Source organism: Scleropages formosus, chromosome 16 (genome assembly GCF_900964775.1).
Source record: "Scleropages formosus chromosome 16, fSclFor1.1, whole genome shotgun sequence".
Classification (NCBI taxonomy): Eukaryota; Metazoa; Chordata; class Actinopteri; order Osteoglossiformes; family Osteoglossidae; genus Scleropages; species Scleropages formosus.
The window spans coordinates 23,176,918-23,192,595 of record NC_041821.1 but is presented as its reverse complement, the minus strand read 5'-3'; the positions used below and the strand labels follow the sequence as shown (position 1 = coordinate 23,192,595).

Below are 15,678 nucleotides of genomic sequence, written 5' to 3'. Positions count from 1 at the left end.
TAATTTAAAATACAGCTGAAAAGACAATCATGTCTGACCCGTTTTGCAGCTAAAACCCTATGCTAATGATATTTGCGATAAGTATGGAAATCCGCACAGTTGCAGAATTCTTAATAGCTTCTTTATCTTGATTATTGTATAAAACCTCCAGTAATGTCATTTTTCAGTTGTATTCATTCAGCATGAGTGCCCCTTGCACAACAGAGGACAAGTCATTCTTAATCATTGAAACTTTCCTATCCTCCCCTCCCCATTTTCATGACTGAAGGTCAGACTATAACTAATCAAATCCATAGTTCCATAGAGAAGCTTATGGAAGCTTCATAAACCAATTTACCTTCACTGTGATGTATTGATTTTCATATCACAATAAATATTAAATAAAGGACTTGCTGTACCCCTACAGAACTAATGTCTAAAGTAGAAAAGGTGCCAGTAGCTCAAGAATTGAATTTTCTTTTGTATCTCGAAATGACTTTTATAAATTGAAATTCATATGAAACAGACTTGTATGCCATTTGATATTATGAATATTTTACTTTGCTGACAGTTTCTTTTAAAAGCTAAGATCAGTTCACAGAATAAAAAGATAATTACGGTTACAATGGTATTATTAACAAAATAATTTAATTTAAATTCATAGCTACTAAAATCTAATACACATAGCTATAATGACTTCTTTAATATTGTAACAGTTCATCCATCCATCCATCTTCCTCCGCTTATCCGGGACCGGGTTACGGGGGCAGTAGTCCAAGCAGAGCCCCCAAGACTTCCCTCTCCCCGCACACCTCCTCCAGCTCCTCTGGGGGAACCCCAAGGTGTTCCCAGGCCAGCTGGGAGACGTAGTCTCTCCAACGTGTCCTGGGTCTGCCCCGAGGCCTCCTCCCAGTGGGACATGCCCGGAACACCTCACCAGGGAGGCGTCCAGGAGGCATCCGGAACAGATGCCCGAGCCACCTCAACTGGCTCCTCTCGATGCGGAGGAGCAGCGGCTCTACTCCAAGCTCCTCCCGGGTGACTGAGCTCCTCACCCTATCCCTAAGGATGCGCCCAGCCACTCTGCGGAGGAAACTCATTTCTGCCGCTTATATCCGCGATCTCATTCTTTCGGTCATGATCCAAAGTTCATGACCATAGGTGAGGGTAGGAACGTAGATCGACCAGTACATTGAGAGCTTCACCTTATGACTCAGCTCCTTCTTCACCATAACAGACCGGTACAATGACCGCATTATTGCGGACGCCGCACCGATCAGTCTGTCAACCTGCCGCTCCATTTTTCCCTCACTCGTGAACAAGACCCCGAGATACTTAAACTCCTCCACTTGAGGGAGCAACTCCCCCCTAACCCGGAGGGGGCAATCCACCTTTTTCTGACTGAGAACCATGGCCTCGGATTTGGAGACGCTGATTCTCATCCCCGCCGCTTCACACTCGGCTGCAAACCTCTCCAGTGCACGCTGCAAGTCTTGATTCGATGAAGCCAACAGGACCACATCGTCCGCAAAATGCAGAGACGAGATCTCACGGCCACCAGAACAGATACCCTCCGTTCCCTGGCTGCGCCTAGAAATTCTGTCCATGAAGATAATGTTCAGAATCGGTGACAAAGGGCAGCCCTGGCGGAGTCCAACATGCACCGGGAACAGGTCTGACTTACTGCCGGCAATGCGAACCAAGCTCCTGCTCCGGTCATACAGGGAACGAACAGCCCGTAGCAGCGAGCCCCGAACCCCATAATCCTGAAGTACCTCCCACATGGGCAAACTCCCATGAACCCCCCAACACTCTAGTGAGGGTATAGAGCTGGTCCAGTGTTCCACGGCCAGGGCGAAAACCGCATTGCTCCTCCTGAATCCGAGGTTCGTCTATCGGTCGGATTCTCCTCTCCAGTACCCCAGCATAGACTTTTCCAGGGAGCCTAAGGAGTGTGATTCCCCTATAGTTGGAACACAATCTCCGGTCCCCCTTCTTAAAAAGAGGGACCACCACCCTGGTCTGCCAGTCCGGAGGCACCGTTCCCAAGCTCCACGCAATGCTGCAGAGGCGTGTCAGCCAAGACAGCCCCATAACATCCAGAGACCTGAGAAACTCGGGGCCGATCTCATCCACCCCCGGAGCCTTGCCACCGAGGAGGTTTTTGACCACCTCAGCAACTTCAGCCAGGGTAATGGACGAGTCCCCCTCCGAGTCCCCAGCCTCAGCTTCTTCTACGGAAGGCGTGTAGGAGGGATTGAGGAGATCCTCAAAGTACTCCTTCCACCTCCCGAGGACATCCTCAGTTGAGGTTAGCAGCGCACCACTTCCACTGTAAATAGTGTTGGCGGAACACCGCTTCCCCCCTCTGAGTCGCCGGACAGTTTGCCAGAATCTCTTTGAGGCCGACCGAAAGTCTTCCTCCATGGCCTCACCAAACTCCTCCCAGGCCCGAGTTTTTGCCGCGTTCCGTCTGGCCCGCCGGTACCTGTCAGCTGCTTCAGGAGTCCCATGAGTCAGCCAGGCCCGATAGAACTCCTTCTTCAGCTTGACGGCATCCCTTACCTCCGGTGTCCACCACCGTGTTTGGGGATTGCCACCGCGACAGGCGCCGGAGACTTTATGGCCGCAGCTCCGAACCGCCGCCCCGACAATGGAGGTCTGGAACATAGTCCGTTCGGACTCAATATCCCCCACCTCCCTCGGGACCTGGTTGAAGTTCTGTCGGAGGTGGGAGTTGAAGACCTCTCTGACAGGGGCCTCCGCCAAACGTTCCCAACAGACCCTCACTATGCGTTTGGGCCTGCCAGGTCTGTCCAGCTTTTTCCCCCGCCATCGAATCCAACTCACCACCAGGTGGTGATCAGTTTACAGCTCAACCCCTCTTTTCACCCGAGTGTCCAAGACATACGGCCGAAGATCAGAAGAAAAGACTACAAAGTCGATCATCGACCTCCGACCTTGGGTGTCCTGGTGCCAAGTGCACTGAGGGACACCCTTATGCATGAACATGGTGTTTGTTATGGACAAACCGTGACTAGCACAGAAATCCAATAACAACTCACCACTCGGGTTCAGATCAGGGAGGCCGTTCCTCCCAATCACGCCCCTCCAGGTGTCACTGTCGCTACCCACGTGGGCGTTAAAGTCCCCCAGTAGAACGACAGAGTCCCCAGTGGGAGCGCTTTCCAGCACGCCCCCCAGGGACTCCAAAAAGGCCGGGTACTTTACACTGCCGCTAGGCGCATAAGCACAAACGACAGTGAGAGACCGTTCCCTGACCCGAAGGCGCAGGGAGACGACCCTCTCGTTCACCGGGGTAGACTCCAACATATGGCGGGTGAACTGGGGGGCTATTAATAAGCCCACACCCGCCCGCCGCCTCTCACCCTGGGCAATGCCAGAATAGTGGAGAGTCCACCCCTGGTCGAGAAGAGTGGTTCCAGAACCTAAGCTGTGAGTGGAAGTGAGCCCGACTATATCTAGACGGTATCTCTCAACCTCATACACTAGCTCAGGCTCCTTCCCCGCCAGTGAGGTGACATTCCAAGTCCCAAAAGCCAGAGTTGGCGCCCGAGGTTTGGGTCGGCCGGGCACTTGGCCCCGACCACCGCCCAAATCACAACGCACCGGCCCCACCGAAGAATGGCTCCACATCTTGGCTTCAGGCTGAGCCCGGCCAGGCCCCGTGGGCATAGACCTGGCCACCAGGCGAGCCCCCCCCCCAGGCCTGGCTCCGGGGTGGGGTCCCGGTGACCCCATACTAGGCTGGGTAAACAAGAACCTTGATTTTATAGTCATAAGGGGGTTTTGAACCGCGCTTTGTCTCGTCTGTCACCCAGGACCTGTTTGCCATGGGATACTCTACCAGGGGCATATAGCCCCAGGCAACATAGCTCCTGAGGTCATTCAGGCACTCAAACCCCTCCACCACGTTAAGGTGGCGGTTCACGGAGGGGTGTAACAGTTCAATAATACTTCATATATTAAGGAATGTATGCTGACACGAAGGCATTAGCTACTAGAAATTATGTGCATTATTCTAAAACATAGGCTCTAGTCTGCATTTCTCTGCCAAGTTATATTCACACTTCTGTAATCACCAGTAAGGTTCAAATTAAATGAAACAATAGCTTCTTGGCTGTAAGAATATGCCACAAAAAAAATTGGAAATAACAGACACAACAAATAAAGGCCATCCCAACAACTCAAAAACTAGATGAAACTAAATGCACAAGTCAAGTGATGGCTCTAGTCTATCAGCCACAACAGATTCATCAGATTCTTACCTGCCTTCTTCCTTCCCCTTGTGCCTCATTTTTGATAAGTCTCTTGATTGCAGTAGTTGTCCTCACCTAATACTTATTGTCATGTTTAGAAGACATTATTAGTTCATTTTTGGGGTTTGGAACGTTTTCCTTTGTCGATAAAGTTCATTCAAAATTGAACGCATCACTTCCGGTTGTCAGACCAGGAAAGGTAAGGAAGCTACATGGCCAGCAGCACAAGGATCTGATTGCATCCACAGCTAAGGACTGAGAAATCAATGTTTTTTCACTCTGGTGTTCTCGTCAAGGTGTAACAACCGCAGACTAAACACCAAGCTAAACTCCATGTCTTGGTGAAGGAGTCATCAGTAAAATCTCAAAAAATACAATGATGACATGACTCGTCTCTTTATCTTGAATGGAGTTTAGCTTGGTGTTATGTGATACTTTGCATATGTGGACAGCATCATGTGGGTATATTTTTGCAAGGCATTTTTTTGCACATGAGCGGCTGAATTGTCCCTTGCCACATACCTCCGTGCAGCTTGAACTTATGACAGCTGTGTCTGCATTAGTGGTTTCAGCCTCCCCGCCGTCCACCTTTGGTGTTCGAGGGGCCTTTGATGATTGACTCGATGTGCCTGGATGCATGGCTATGACGTGGTAGGTGGTGTCACACTCCAGACGCTTTACAGATGCCTTACAGTCCTTGGCCAGATGCGAAGTCGAAGCACAGCATTTAAGACATATGCCATTTTTTTGAGAAAGGCTTTTCTTTCCTCTATAAGTTTGTTCCGGAATGCTCTACAACTTCGTAGTGAGTGTGGTTTGTTGCAAAGGGCAGGTTTTTGTGGGATCAACATTTGTTGCTTTGTTAAATTGTGGTGAAGAAATATCTGTTTTCTGTACAGAGAAAATTCTGTCATTTTTTCTTGAAGTTGGCCTGTCTTGTTTTAAAGAGACAGTGGTGCTCCCTTGGTTCAGGAAGCTGGGATCATTTTGCTTTTTTGCTTCATAACACACAAATGCACAGAAATACTGAAAAGGAGGAAAATGTCCATTATTGTCCTCTTTGTATTGTGATCCAGCAGAAAGCCATTTTTCTTGGAGGCCAAAGGGTAGCTTGCTTACAATTGGTGAAATGCCACGTGAGGTATCCAAATAAGATAAGCCGGTAAGATAGCCGTCTTCTTGGGCACCAAGTATTTCTGTCAACAAGTCTCCAAGCTCACGGAGCTTGACGTCATCTCTTGCGCTGAGCTTTGGAAAATTCTCAAGACGCTCAAAAAGTGACTTCTCTATTATCTCTGGAGCAGCATAACACTCCCCCAGCCGTTCCCATGCTTTGTTTAGTGCCTCGGATGGATTGCCGACATAAACTGCCCATATGCGTTTGACATATTGACGGGATTCTTTCCCAAGCCACTTGATCATGAGGTCGAGTTGCTGAACTGCACTTAGTTGAATGTCACTGGTTATACTAGTAAATGATGCGTACCATGCACGATAGTTCTCAGGTTTGTCATCAAACTGGTACAGGCCTGAGTTTGTGAGATCTCGTCTGGCTAAGTACTGTGCTAAAGGGTCTGTTGCAGGTGTTGGTAAGACTGCAGGATCCTTACCTGGGGAAAAAGGCTGAGCATGCACGTTAAACTGTCTTGGAGAGTATGGTTGGAAGTTTTGATTTATGGTTCCTTCTTGTTTAATATCTGTCCCTTTAATCTTCTTCTTTGCTTTCGTTATTAATGGTAAATACACGTCGTCCCTTTCTTCAAAATCTCTTGTAATGCTGCCTCGTGAAGGCTTTGCAGCGTCATCCGCCAATGTCTGATGGGTTAAAAAGCTTTTCTCCTGGTCTTTATACGATTGGCTTTCAACAAGTAAATGTGGCGGAGAAGCACTTTCTTTAAGAGCGTTTTGTGAACGAACATATTCACTTGTAAGTTCCCTTTTATCTTGAAGCTCTGTTGCCACTGCTTCATCAACAATTTATAAATCCTCAGCCATTTCCAAAATCTGTGCCTCCTGGGCTGTTGCTTCAGCTTCGCATTGTAGACGCAAGGCTTTGAGTTCTGCTTGTAGTTTCGTTCTTTCAAACTGTATTTCTGCATCTCTTTTAGTTGCCTCTGCATCTCCTCTAGTTGCCTCTAAATCCTTGTTAGCCGCTGCCAGCTTTAGCTCTAGTTGTTTAGTTGCATATTCCGCTCTTATCTTAGCTGCTTCGGCTTTTGCTCGTGCACGTCCTGCAGTACTGGCAAAAGAGGTCAAAGATTTTGCACTCGAGGCTACCCTTTGAGATTTTCCACCTGCAGCTGATTTTGAACTTTTGGAAGCCATCCTGATAATTACTGATCCGTTCTTGTCTTTTCACTCTAATTTTTTCAAAGTATGCATATGTGATAATAGATGACCAGAGCAACCGCTCATTGGCCAGACTGGAGTTCTTCAGCCTGTTCGGTATAAAAAGTCAGCCTTCTTCATATCAACTGAGAACCTGTGCAGGTTTAGCTGTAACAGCTGGAAGACACGCTGAAGGATTCATGATCGAATCCATAGATGGCAAAGTGGCAATTCCTCTTCCACCACTCATTGAGTGTAGTGACATCCCAAATAATCGCACAGAGATTCCAACTCCAAATGCTGTGATTCAACAGCCCCATCTACAACATATTGCTAAACATCTCCCAGAACTTGACTCGAATTCAGAGATCTTACTTCTTCTGGGTAGAGATGTATTAAGACTACACAAAGTAAGACAGCAGGTAAACGGGCCACACAATGCACCATTTGCGCAACGTTTGGACCTTGGCAGGGTAGTAATAGGAGAAGTGTCCCTAGGAAACATTCATAAGCCAATCATCAGCAACTTCAAGACCTCCGTGCTGGAAAGTGGCCGTCACTCCATCTTCCAGCCGTGCACAAGTTACGTGCAGATAAAGGAATCATTACCCAACCTCAACCAAGCCACTAAGATAACAGAGGAAACACTAGGAAAAACAGTGTTCAACAGAACTGATCAAGACAACAGACCTGCTCCATCAATCGAAGATGCAATGTTTATGGAAAAGATGGATACTGAAGTCTACCGAAATAGTAAGAATACCTGGGTAGCACCACTTCCGTTTAAGGAGCCACTACCGCACCTTCCTAACAATAAAGAGCAGGCTGTTAAGAGATTCATGTCACTACAGAAAATGCTCAAACGGAACCCAATAATGCAGAAACAGTACTTTGCATTCATGGACAAAATCTTTCAAAATGGACACACTGAAGTAGCACCACCACTAAGGGACAATGAGGAATGCTGGTTCCTTCCTACATTTGGAGTATATCATCCTCGGAAGCCCGACCAGATTAGGGTGGTGTTTGATTCAAGCTCACAATACCAAGGAATCTCCCTAAATGATGTATTACTGACTGGCCCAGATTTAAACAACATGTTGATCGGTGTTCTGCTCCGCTTTCGCAAGGAGAAAGTAGCCGTGTTAGCAGACATCCAGCAAATGTTCTACTGTTTTGAGGTAAGCGAGAACCATCAAAACTTTCTTAGATTTCTGTGGTACGAAGAAAATGATATCAACAAAAACATCATTGACTATCGAATGAAAGTTCATGTTTTTGGCAATAGTCCTTCGCCTGCCGTCGCCATCTACGGGCTGAGAAGAGCCATTAGAGAAGGTGCACCACATTATGGCGATGATACTGTTCGGTTTGTGGAAAGACATTTCTATGTCGATGATGGTCTCATATCTGTACCAACTGATCACAAAGCAATTGACCTGCTTAAAAGGACACAGGCCTCTCTAGCGGAATCAAACCTTCGCCTTCACAAGTTCACCTCAAACAGTCAAAACATCTTAAAAGCCTTATTCCCAGAAGACTGTGCAACAACTGCCAAGGACTTAGACCTCAGCGGAGAAACACAGTCCATCCAGCGCAGTTTGGGCCTCCTGTGGGAGATATCAACAGACACCTTTACCTTTTCTGTATCAACAGATACAAAGCCCTTCACTCATCGTGGTGTGTTATCCACTGTACACAGCATTTTTGACCCTCTAGGTCTGCTGGCCCCTGTCACTGTCTGTGGGAGGGCCCTTCTTAGAGAGCTTACTGCTAACCTCTCCGATTGGGACACTCCTCTCCCACAAGAAAAACGTGACAAGTGGGACTCATGGCGCAAATCACTGCACGATCTCAAGCAGATGCACATATCACGAACCTATACGGACATGTCACTTTGCAACAGTGAGCACATTGAGTCTAGTGTGTTCTCAGACGCCTCAACAAAGGCGATTGGAGCCGTTGCATATCTCAAGACAGTTCAAAAAGATGGTCACACTGAGATCGGATTTGTCATGGCTAAAGGACGGTTAACACCCAAATCCGAACCCACCACCCCACGTCTAGAACTCTGTGCGGCTGTTTTAGCTGTTGAGTTGGTGGACCTCATCCAAGAGGAGCTAGAAGTAAAGTTTGATGAGGTTAATTTCTACAGTGACAGCAAGGTAGTACTCGGATACATCCATAATACCACTAAAAGGTTCTACGTCTATGTGCACAACAGGATTCAGCTTATACGCCACTCTTCCAAACCAGAACAATGGCACTATGTTCCCTCTGAAGAAAATCCAGCGGATCAGATTTCAAGATTTCTGCCCGCCTCTTGTCTAGCGCAAACAACCTGGTTCTTTGGACCATCATTCCTATGAAATACCCCTGGAGAAAGCAAGCACACATGTGAAAGATTTGACTTAATACAACTGGAAAAGGACATTGAAATCAGGCCAGAAATAAAAACTTACAGCACACACCTGATGGAGAACATACTCAATCCAGATCGCTTCCAGCGCTTCTTTAGTCTTCATTCACTCCTTAGAGCTATTGCATGCCTGACTCACATAGCCAAATCCTGCAAACAATCGTGCAAAGTTAGTGCATGCAAAGGATGGCATTGGTGTAAACAACCACGTTCACCCAAGGAACTTGACCAAGCTATGAATGTTGTCCTCCAAGCTGCACAAAGATCTGCCTTCCAAAAGGAACTTGTGGCTCTGCATGTTAAAAAGCCCATTCCAAAGGATAGCTGTCTCCAAAGGCTTAGCCCAATCATCACAGATGGCTTGATTCGCATTGGAGGCCGGCTACAACATTCGAACTTAGAAACTAATGAAAGGCATCCTGTGATTTTGCCTAGGAACAGCCATGTAGTCTTACTGCTGACACGCCATCACCATGGGCAAGTGAAACACCAGGGACGCCACTTCACGGAGGGAGCCATACGAGCAGCAGGGTACTGGATCTTGGGCGGCAAAAGGCTCATCAACACAGTCATTCATAACTGTGTGACGTGCAGGAAGCTTAGAGGTAAAGTTGACGAACAATACATGGCAGACTTACCTACAAAGCGTCTCCAAATATGCCCTCCATTCACCTATGTTGGACTAGATGTTTTCGGTCCGTGAATGGTTACTGCTAGGAGGACCCGTGGATGACATGCAGAAAGTAAAAGATGGGCAATCATGTTCAGCTGTTTAAGTTCTAGAGCAGTACACATAGAGCTGATAGAGTCTATGGATGCATTAAGTTGCATAAATGCACTTAGGCGCTTTTTCGCCATCAGAGGACCAGCTAAGCAGTTGAGGTCCGACTGTGGCACGAACATCATCGGCGCAAGCAAAGAACTTGAAATGGATAAAAGCCAACTGGACTCAGGAATACAAAGATACCTCAGTGAAAAAGGATGTGTTTGGGAGTTTAATCCTCCTCATGCTTCGCATATGGGCGGCAGTTGGGAGAGAATGATAGGCGTTGCTAGAAGGATCTTGGACTCTATGTTGCTAAATGCCCGCCTCACCCACGAAGTTCTCTCTACATTAATGGCGGAAGTTGCTGCGATTATGAATGCGCGACCACTAGTACCGGTTTCTACAGACCCGGACAACCCTCAGGTTCTCTCTCCATCCATGCTTCTCACCCAAAAGTCAGGTGCTCCACCACCACTTGGTGACTTCTCGGAGAAGGGTATGTACACTAAACAGTGGAAACAAGTACAAGCACTTGCAAACCAATTCTGGACACGATGGCGCAGAGAATACCTGCCTTATTTACAGCACAGACAAAAATGGACCACCCATCGCAAAGACTTGCAAGTTGGAGATGTGGTCCTGCTCAAAGACAAGCAGGCTGAACGCAATTGTTAGCCTATGGCAAGAATAAGCTCCACATTTCCTGGAACCGATGGTCATGTTAGACAAGTCGAGGTTAAAACAGTTGAGCAGGGTACTGTGAAGATATTTCACAGACCAATTACAGAAGTTGTTTTACTTCTCCCTGAAGATGTTTAGGTTGACCTGTGTATACATATGGGTAGTGACCTCACTGAGGTCAGGCGGGGAGTGTCATGTCTAGAAGACATTATTAGTTCATTTTTGGGGTTTGGAACGTTTTCCTTTGTCGATAAAGTTCATTCAAAATTGAGCGCATCACTTTCGGTTTCTCAGAACGCATCACTTCCGGTTTCTCTGAACGCATCACTTCCGGTTGTCAGACCAGGAAAGGCAAGGAAGCCACATGGCCAGCAGCACAAGGATCTGATTGCATCCACAGCTAAGGACTGAGAAATCAATGTCTTTTCACTCAGCCATGGCAGCTGATGTGTTCACCATAGGTCAACTGTGACTGCCTTAGGACAGCGATGTGCTTAGGGCAAATGTCTGAAGCATCACTGCTTGAACCACTTTGCCAGCATTTGTGTTCTGAAAGCACAATACCTGAAAATTCTTGTCTTTCTAAAATTAATATTCAAGGATGAAGTATTATGAAAGGATTGAATAGTTCTACAGTCACAGTAGTATAGGGTAGTGATTCTCAAACCTGGTTCTCACATAAACCTATGATGTCTTTTGTTTGTCATTGTGCTCTTAATAATGCTTAATACAATCAATAAAACACTATAAGTCAAATGTTTCAGTCAGTGGTGTCTGCTAAAGAGAACTGATAGAGTTACTGCTATTCCTTGAACAACACAAATGTCATAAAAACAATTGCCCTCAGCTCACATATTTTGTGTAGTGTTAAGTGTTCACGCATGTCATGAAATGTTAATGTGTTCAAACAGCATGCATGATCATGTGGCTTATTTTTTGCTCAGTAAATTAATAAACCATATTTCTGTGGCAAAAATATGCATATACACAATATATTTACAACTGGTTTTGATGCTGTGTTTGGGACATGACTACCAATTTCAAACATCAAGGAAAATTACTAAATGTGTGTGAAAACTGAAGGAAGAAGCATGCAGGGAATGATATTAGCAGGGTTGAATTAGTGGAAATGCTTCCCATTAGTCCCATACTACTGCCTGCTGTATCGCTTAGCTCCATTAGCTCTTTGTGGGTGACATACCAGAGTCTTTTGCGATCAGTGGTGACAGTGAAAGCAAAGTATGAGCATGTTATTAATAAGATCCAGTCAGTATGACTTTCTGATGCTTGAGAAGTCTACCCAATGTATCCCTTTCTCCTACCAATATCCCCTTCTGTTTAACATTTGACAAAGACTTGTGCTCTGCAGGGGTCAAAGCAATGGGCCTGTACATGTTCCTGCTTGTGTTAATGCCAGGCAGTGGCAAAAATTCAATTCCATTGCTTGTACTGTACTGCAAGTGATAAGGTGTTGTAGCTGTTCAGAGTCCCAGATTCAATTACATTTTTGGTTGATTATATTTTCTCTGATATAGCTCAATCAGAACATTTTAAACCTTTTTCAGCAAAACTAACCTCTTGGGAAATTATACATTTTTAGGCCTCACTGACTTTAGTAAGGTAGTAGAATATAGGAATAGCAGAACACAAAATTTCCTACATGTAGACATTTGCTTCAAGGTGGACAGCATGAGAAAAACTTGTAAAACAGTTTAAAAATGGATTGTTCAGAAGATTGTAAGAATTAACAAAACCTGATATTGCTTTCAGTCAAATTATATTAAAGAGAAATGAAACAAAGAGAAATTCATTTGAAGCACACTGTACAGTGCTAATTAAAAAATACATTCAACCAAACTCTGTCTATAAAAATGAACATATTGCTTTGGCACATTTTCTGCTCACTGATTTTTAAATTTGGACCTGCAACCACTGAGCCAGTGCATTTCCTGCTGCTTCACACTACTTTCATCTACTCAATTTAACACAGACTAATGTCTACTAAACAGGAGATGTCATTGCCAGCTCAAAGTGTTTAAATTTTTCAAGGGACATAGATGCAGTTTAAAAAAAAAAACCTGAAATATGTATTCATGAAATTTCAAATAATACTTACCTGTGAGGAATTTACATTTTGATGGAATTGCTATTATCTTTCTTTTTACAGATCATGCTGTTGACTGATCCAGACACTGAAAACAGTCTGTTGATCAGCACTGATGAGGGTGCCACCTACCAGAAGTACCGGCTGAATTTCTACATCCTAAGCTTACTGTTTCACCCTGAGCAGGAGGACTGGATTCTGGCATACAGCCATGATCAAAAGGTGAGCAACATCTGCATCAGCAGCATGGAACTGCAGTCGTTAAACTGGCACATGGTTAGACTGAGGGGTTGTGGAAAAGGAGGTGACTTTGTCAAATGTGAAAGCAGGGGGTCTGAACAAGCAGGTGGGAGGTTGACGAGCTGAAAGATGGTAGGCGGTAACCTGGCCTTCAAGGACTAAGTTCTCCACAATGGTAGTTGAAAAGGACAAGTAGAGCTCAAGAGCCATTTACCTGGGTCAGAAGAATCAGTCTCAATTTTGCAGTGCTAGAAAGATATTTTAACTGTTGCAGGGGGAAAGAAAAAGTGACAGTTGCCAGCAGTGTGGGACTTCAGTGGCACTTTCGTGTTAAGTATATGGAAAAGCTTGAAAGAAGGGGAAAACGTCCTAGCTTTTTACAGCTCCAGCTGTATTTGTGTCATAAAGACCATGTATTTTTCTCGCAATAAATAAGAGCAGATATTAAATGAATGCAAAGTCAAGAAAGTGTTAAAGTAGGAGGATGAGAGCCATTTGGAAAATGAAGAGGTAACCAGACTGAAAAATATAAGGTTGGGTGGTTTTTAAAGGGTGAGAGAGGTCAGAATATTGAAACACTCTGGTGAAAATGAGATTGAATTGCCTGCCAGGTTGCTGCGTGGGAGGCAACTGAAGGAGGGGAGCATTGTTGTCAAACCGAATATGGAAGTCACCTGTTAAATTGTCTTCTTTGGCTCATATAATGGCTGGATGCAAGTTCCTAAAAATATCTGCTACAGTCACCTTCCTAATTAGTCATATGTGATGGCAGTGATATCGTCTGGCACTTTATTTCTACCTGCAGATTAATGATGCACTTTCAGAACTTTGAGGTTGGCAAATGCAGCAGTACAGTTGAAAGTTAACGTAATGCACAAGAAAGAAAAAAACTGTGTTTACAGGTGTAGCCAGAGGTACAGTGAAAAATTATTTCACATGTATCAAGAGAAGACATTGGAAGTATGCTGTTGTTTATAAGAAAGAGAGATTTTGTGTATTTTTTAAATACACATGGTCCATAACTTATGATGGGTTATGTTCCAATAAACCCATCGTAAGTCAAAAATATCATGTCAGCAATGCATTTAATACACCTGACCTACCAAACATCATCACTTCTTATCCGTTAATATGGTTGAGATTGTCGACTGTGAAAGTTCAAGTTCACGTGCGATGGCTATTACAGGCTTGCCACCTTCATCAAAGTCAAAACTGCTTTAGTGTCATTTCAACCATATATAGCTGGTACAGTACACACACACACACACACACACACACACACACACACAGTCTGAAACTGTTTGTCCCCAGCAGGGTCGCGGTGAACCAGAGCCTACCCAAGAACACAGGGCGCAAGGCCAAAGGGGGAGGGGACACAGCCTGAACGGGACGCCAGTCCGTCACATGGCACTCCAAGCAGAACTCAAACCCCAGACCCACCACATAGCAAGGCCCAGCCAAGCCCCCTACACCATTGCACACCCAGTACAGTATACAGTGAAACAAAGCAACATTCCTCCAGGACCATGGTGCCACATAAAACAACATAAAGCTATTTATACAGGACTACATAAAGTGCACATGTGCAAAACATGTGCTAAATAGCACAAGACAGTACATTGATTACCAAACAAAAACAAACACAGTTAAAAAAAAAAAAAAAAAACAGATGATATAGCAATATAATAATAAATAGTATTGATATAAACATGCTAATTACAGTTTCTCCTCAAGAGTAGTTGCCTTCCTCTTCTTCTCGCCAGTAGCAGGAGATACAGATAGGCATTTCATAGACATGATGGATGCACAAAACACAATGTAGATACGAGGGGGTATCCGTATAGCGACCGCATGGCAAACTGGGAGATGCGGATCGCTGCTGCTGCCCAGCATCATGAGGGAGTATCGTACCGCATAGCTTACCCGGGAAAAATTAAAAATTTGAAGTATGGTTTTTACAGAATGTCTATTGCTAGCATACTATTGTAAAGTTGAAAAATCGTAAGTCGAACCATCATAAGTTGAGGAGCATCTATATAATATTCTATGACTTAAAGGAAAAAGATAACACAAGGTCAGGGCTCAACCAAAAGAAACAACTCATGAACAACTCAAAAATCATGGCACAACTCATTTAGTGGTTTAAAATTTGTTGCTGTTTTCAAGCTATTTCTGGTTTTCAGTCATGACAAAAATTTGATGTGCATTGATATTAGTTTCACAACAGACAGTCATATGTGAGAACAGATGGGAAAGTGGTAAAGTTGCTGGTACATTTTTTTTTCCTCAGTTTACTCAAAGCTGAACAGGCCACAATTATTGCATTTGCACTAAAACAATTAATCAGTCTGTCCTTGCTTTTGTGTTGTAAGGAATGAATTGTTCAGCTGCAGGGAAACCAACATTTTTTTGAAAAACTGTAATCCCTCCCTAATAAAGAGCTGAATAATAAAACATCTAAATAAACACTAAATATTGAGAAAAACTGCAGTATAGACTGCACATTAGTTACTCCCTAATTTCATTCTGAGCTGAGGCAGCTGCAATATTAACATATCAGTTTTCACCTTACTTTTGAATGTTAAGTATTACTGAAAATTTCTTTAAAGTATATAAGTATCAAAGCAGATTATTGTGTTTATTAAGAATAAATGTTATTCCTCATGGTAAATTTACTCTATTTTGTATTGGATCCCTCATAATAGTATCTTCCTGACAAGAAAAAAATGTCTTAACTGTAAGTTAAATCGTTCAAACTCATTTCTCGCCTCATTACTTCATTCAGTGAATGAACAGTAAAGCAAAACTAGTGAAACTACCTTTCCAGTGAAACTACAAGAACAACTCAGAAGTGAACATATGTTATTAGGAGAACATGCAA

General features: G+C 44.4%; 1 protein-coding gene across 1 annotated transcript in view; it reads left to right on the top strand.

Annotated features, from left to right (window-relative positions):
• The window catches only part of sorcs1 (sortilin-related VPS10 domain containing receptor 1), a 167,158-nt gene that overhangs the window by 88,068 nt on the left and 63,412 nt on the right, over nt 1–15,678 (top strand). Inside the window, exon 4 of the mRNA XM_018751120.2 lies at nt 12,621–12,779. Within this exon, the coding sequence (XP_018606636.1) occupies nt 12,621–12,779 (159 nt within the window). The remainder of the gene's footprint in view (nt 1–12,620; nt 12,780–15,678) is intronic.